Below are 5,312 nucleotides of genomic sequence, written 5' to 3'. Positions count from 1 at the left end.
ATGCAGTACATGGTGCTGGAGCTCCGCGAGGCCCTGCAGCCCGGGAGCCTCTATGAGCTGCAGCTCAGCTTTTCGGGCCCCGTGTACCAGGACTTTAGGGAGGGACTCTTCATCAACCTCTACACGGACCAGGGTGAGCGCAGGTAAGGGCAGGACGGCCTCGGTCCTCCAGGTTTGGTCCGCGGACCAGCAATTGCTGTGATACTTGGGAGCTTGTTCAAAACGCAGACTCGTGGGCCCCAGCCTCAAGCTAAGAGATCAGCATGTGCGCGTTAACGAGAGATCCGCAGGTGATGGAGTAGGAGAAGCCGGGGGTGGGGTGGGGGCGCTATCTCACCCTCCGCCTAGCCGCCGCTCCTTTCCCGCTCAGATCCCTCCCTGCGTTGCCTCTACCTCTGCGCTCTGTAACGGCTGCTCTTGCAACAAAGATTCACGTCGGGGCTGTTTGTTCTCTTGTGTTTTTTTTTTTTCTTTTTGCGAAGGTTCTTGAAACCTTCGGAATGCCCTTTAATTCACCCCCTCCCACCCCTGCCTGGGGCCCGCGTCTGGTTTTGCTAGAGAGCAGCCGCATCCCCCCTACCCCACCCAGCCCTTTGAACAGCTCTGCCAAGGGTCCGAGCCTGCGCTTTTGGGATTCCTCTGCTGGAAAAAATAAATAACAGCGACGACAGACCGCCCCTCTGAGTTTGCAAGCTCACGTAGTGTACATGTGTTCTTTTTATACGCATTTGAGATAATGTTTCTCACACGGAATGTTTCCACCTCAAGAACTGCCTGTTGCTACGGCCTGGAACCGCATTACTTGACCTCAGGCGAGCGAGCATGGGGGATAAATCGTTTAGGTGGAAGATACCAAAAATCTTTTTTTTCCCAAACCGGCGATCTCCTTCACTCACGCACTGGTGGAGCATTTGCGGTTTACACAACTGCATGTACTTTACCCTTTATTATTAGAGAAAATGTTCTCAGATGTTCTCTCTGGGAAAGAAACCCACTAGATTACCCCTAATCTCCTGCACTATTTTCAAAACTTCGGGGGTTTTAAAATAAGTTTAATAAGATGCCTTAGTGGTGTGTAACGTTTGTTTTTAAGGACAGTATGCCTGGTTGTTCTCTTTCAAAAATGCATCCGTGCTTGAAAAATTGTTTTTGAAAGATTTCACATTAGGATGATGCGTATCTGGAGTGTGAGCATTGGGAGCCTTTTGAATGAACTGTGCGTAGCTCAGGAGCAAGAGTTTTCAGAGAAAAAATAGCCACACTGTGCACACACATCTCTTTCTGCTTCCTTAATGGGGAGTCTTAATGGGGCTCTGGCCCAGATGCACCGCTCCAGCAAACATGGGAAAGCAAAGTCCCCTTTTCTATTGTGCTGCCAACCAGTGGTAACTAGAAACCATAGTTTGAGAACATTAAAATTCAAACAGGCAGAAAACTCAATAAAGTTTTACAGATGTTCAGAGGCCAAGGCGGAGCTCCAGATTTGCGGCATCTTAAAGGAGCTGTTGCCTCAAAGTTGTTTTCAGGGTCCCTGCTTCTGAAGCAGCGGTTCTCAACCTGTGGGTCGAAACCCCTTTGGCGGTCGAACGACCCTTTCACAGGGGTCGCCTAAGACCATCCTGCATATCAGATACTTACATTACGATTCATAACAGTAGCAACATTACAGTTATGAAGTAGCAACGAAAATAATTTTATGGTTGGGTCACAACATGAGGAACTGTATTTAAAGAGCCAGAAGGTTGAGAACCACTGTCTGAAACCACAAGGAAATGAGACCTGCAGCTGAGCTTGAAGCCAAGGTAACAAAGAACCTAAACAAAGTGATGACTTACGGTGAGGCAGATTTGGGAAACCCAACAGGCACAGTTTGAACCTGAGTCTCTCTACCTCTCTGCGTGTGCTGCCTCCTTCATGGAATACACATACTAAGTGAGAGTGTTGTGAGAATTTAATGAGAAAGGGGGAGACGGTGCAATGGTAACTACTGTCATTAACTCGGGATATTATTGTTAGGAGCACCCTCCTGTTATCTGAACGTGGAATCTGCCATATTCCTGTTACATATGAGTTTAAGAAGATTTCCGTATGGGAGGAAACGGCCTACTGATTTCACATTTTCCTTAGGGTGTCTATAACTTCCATTGCAGCAGTCAGAACATGTTTACCTCTCTTCTTTGGTGATGTTTACCTCTCTCCTTTAGTGATCCTTTATCACCAAAGATAATATTAGAAGGCCAATGTTTTTAAATAATTTTACTCACCGCTAAGGGAAAAGAGGAAGGAAATCATTCCAGAAAATGGTTTTCAAAGAGCATCACTGTCTCTCACTTCTAATGTTTAGAGGTTTCTGGGGATGCTTCCTACCTGTTCTTGGCCTTTTCCCACTTGGCAGGTTCCATCACATTCCTGCCATATAGGAGCCACGTTCTGGAGGCCTTGGATTTGTGCTTCTGTGTCAGTATCTGGTTTCCTCCTTCTATGTGTAGGAAGTTGAGAGCAAGATCAAAATGTCGATGTCCCGCCTGGCCAGTGTGCCACAGTGGTTGAGCAGCGACCTATACACCAGGAGGTCATGGTTCAATTCCGGGTCAGGGCACATGCCTGGGTTGCAGGCTTGATCCCCAGTAGGGGGCAGCTGATCAATGATTCTCTCTCATCATTGATGCTTCTATCTCCCTCTCCCTTTCTCCCTGAAATCAATAAAAATATATTTTTTAAAATGTTAATGTCCCTTCAAAGTAGTATTTCCCAGACTTCATCCACTGGCATACTACTATTTAAGGTTATGTCATATTTACACATCTCCAGCCATATTATTTTCTTTAAAAAGTTACTTGATTTAAACAAAAATATTAAGTAGATTTATTAAAAAGCAACTCCATACCATTGACTTACATGGAAAACCATTTGTAATGTATAGACTGCATTGGCACAGACTAATATAATAAAAACAATGCTAATAAATTGTACCTATTATTATTGCCTACTGAAGGATCTGAAGGCTCTGAATCTGAGAGCTGCTCTCTCTTTGTTAAAAAGGAAAATTGGAATTAGATGTTTAAGATAAATAACACCAAACGAAGACTTTCTCTTGATTCAATCAAGATGATTCATAAAATTGGAAAAGGACAGTTATGTGTGAGTCAAATCTATATTATAGTGCATCTGAGGGCCACTGAAAATATTTCCCCATCTATACTTTGAGAGATCCTAATTAGAGTAGTGGTTCACAAACATTTAATGTGCACCAGAACCATCAGGGGAGCTTATTAAAATTCAGATTCCTGGGGCACACCCTCAAAATTTACAGGTCAGTATATTCATGTTGATAGCAATATTAAGGTGGGGAACCCAGTGTCCATTGATGAATGAATGGATAAACAAAATGTGGCATATATATGTGTATGTATATATATATATATATTATTCAGCCTTTAAAAGGAAGGAAATTCTGAAATATGCTATAACATGGAGGAAACTTGAGGACATTATATAAGGTACTTAGAGCAGTCAAATTCAGAAAGTAGACAGAAAGTAAAATTGTGATTGCTAAGGGCTGGGGAAGTGGGGAGTTGTTTTATGAGGGACATTTTGGTTTCCAGTTTTGGGCTATTATAAATAAAGAGTCTATGAGCAATTGTGTATAGGTTTTTGTGTGGTTGTGAGTTTTTGTTTTTCTGGATAAAGGCCCAGGAGTGCAATTGCTGGGTCATATGGTAGTTGCATGTTTCATTTTTAAGAAACTGCCGAACTGTTTCCCAAAGTGTCTATACCACTTTACATTCCCACCAGCAATGTATGAATGATAGTTTCTTTGCTTCTTGGCCACCATTAGGTATTCTCACTTTGTGGGTTGTTGTTTTTTTATTTTATTTTTTATTTTAGCTGTCCTGATAAGTGTATAGTGATATCTCATTGTAATTTTAATTTGCATTTATCTAATGGGTAATGACATTGATCATCTTATTATTGTTATTTTTAATCCTCACCTGAGGATATTTTCCCATTGATTTTTAGAGAGAGTGGAAGAGAGAGGGAAACATCTATGTGAAAGAAACACATCGATTAGTTGCCTCCTTCAAGGCCCTGACCAGGGTTTGGCCAGGGAGGAGGTACGTGCCCTTGACTGGAATTGAATTAACCCGGGACCCTTCGAGGTATGCAGGCCAACCATCTATCCACTGAGCCAAACCAGCGAGGGTGACATTGAACATCTTTTCATGCTTATTTGCCATCTGTATGTCACCTTCAGTGAAATGGCTTTTCATCTCTTTTGCCCATTTTCTCACTGAACTGTTTGTTTTTTTACTGTTGAGTTCTGGGAGTTTTTAAAAATATATCTTATATCTGAATGGGTTGTGAGATATATGGCTCATAAATATGTCCTCCCAGTCTGTATCTTGTCTTTTCATTGTTATTAATGTCTTTCAGAGACCAAAGGTTTTAATTTTTAATGAAGTCCAATTTATCAATTTTTATAGGTCATGCTTTCAGTGTCATGTCTAGGAATTCTTTTTTTATGACTACTTTTTAGAGCAGTTTTAGGTTTACAACAAAATTGAGAGAGAAGTACAGAGATTTCTCATATCGTCCCTGCTCCCACACATGCATGGCCTCCCTCACTATCAACATCACTCACCAGAATGTTTTTTTTCCTTTACGAAAGATGAATGTATATTGACACAACATAATCACCCAAAATCCATAGTTTACTTTAGGGTTCCCTATTGGTGTTGTACATTCTGTAAGTTTGAACAAACATATAATGACATATATCCATCATTATAAAGTTACTAGAGGCCCGGTGCACAAAAATTTGTGCACTCGGGGGGTCCCTCAGCCCAGCCTATGCCCTCTTGCAGTCTGGGACCCCTCGGAGGATGTCCACCTGCTGGCTTAGGCCTGCTCCCTGGGGGATGGGGCCCAAGCTGGCAGTCAGACATCCCTCTGGCAGCCCGGCAGCCCTCGGGGGATGTCCACTTGCCAGCAGGGAGCAGGCCTAAACTGCAGTCGGACATCCTTAGCACTGCTGAGGGGGCAGGAGAGGCTCCTGCCACCACCGCTGTACGGGCAGCCGTCAGCCTGGCTTGTGGCTGAGCAGAGCTCCCCCGTGGGAGCGCACTGACCACCAGAGGGCAGCTCCTGCATTGAGCGTCTGCCCCCTGGTGGTCAGTTTGTGTCATAGTGACCAGTCATTCCCAGTCGTTCTGCTGTTAGGGTCAGTTTGCATATTACCCTTTTATTATATAGGATAGAGGCCTCGTGCATGGGTGGGGGCCGGCTGGTTTGCCCTAAAGAGTGTCCCGGAT

At 43.8% G+C, this 5,312-nt stretch overlaps 1 protein-coding gene across 1 annotated transcript in view; it reads left to right on the top strand.

Annotated features, from left to right (window-relative positions):
• The first annotated feature begins 6 nt into the window (after window positions 1–6).
• LVRN (laeverin) overlaps window positions 7–5,312 on the top strand; it is a 56,689-nt gene continuing 51,383 nt past the window's right edge. The window contains exon 1 of the mRNA XM_014544195.1: window positions 7–143. Coding sequence (XP_014399681.1) covers window positions 10–143 — 134 coding nt within the window. The 5' untranslated portion in view covers window positions 7–9. The remainder of the gene's footprint in view (window positions 144–5,312) is intronic.

Source organism: Myotis brandtii, unplaced genomic scaffold, assembly GCF_000412655.1.
Source record: "Myotis brandtii unplaced genomic scaffold, ASM41265v1 scaffold1105, whole genome shotgun sequence".
In the NCBI taxonomy this organism is placed as follows: Eukaryota; Metazoa; Chordata; class Mammalia; order Chiroptera; family Vespertilionidae; genus Myotis; species Myotis brandtii.
Note: the sequence above shows the minus strand (reverse complement) of the source record. Positions and strands in the feature narration are given on the sequence as shown.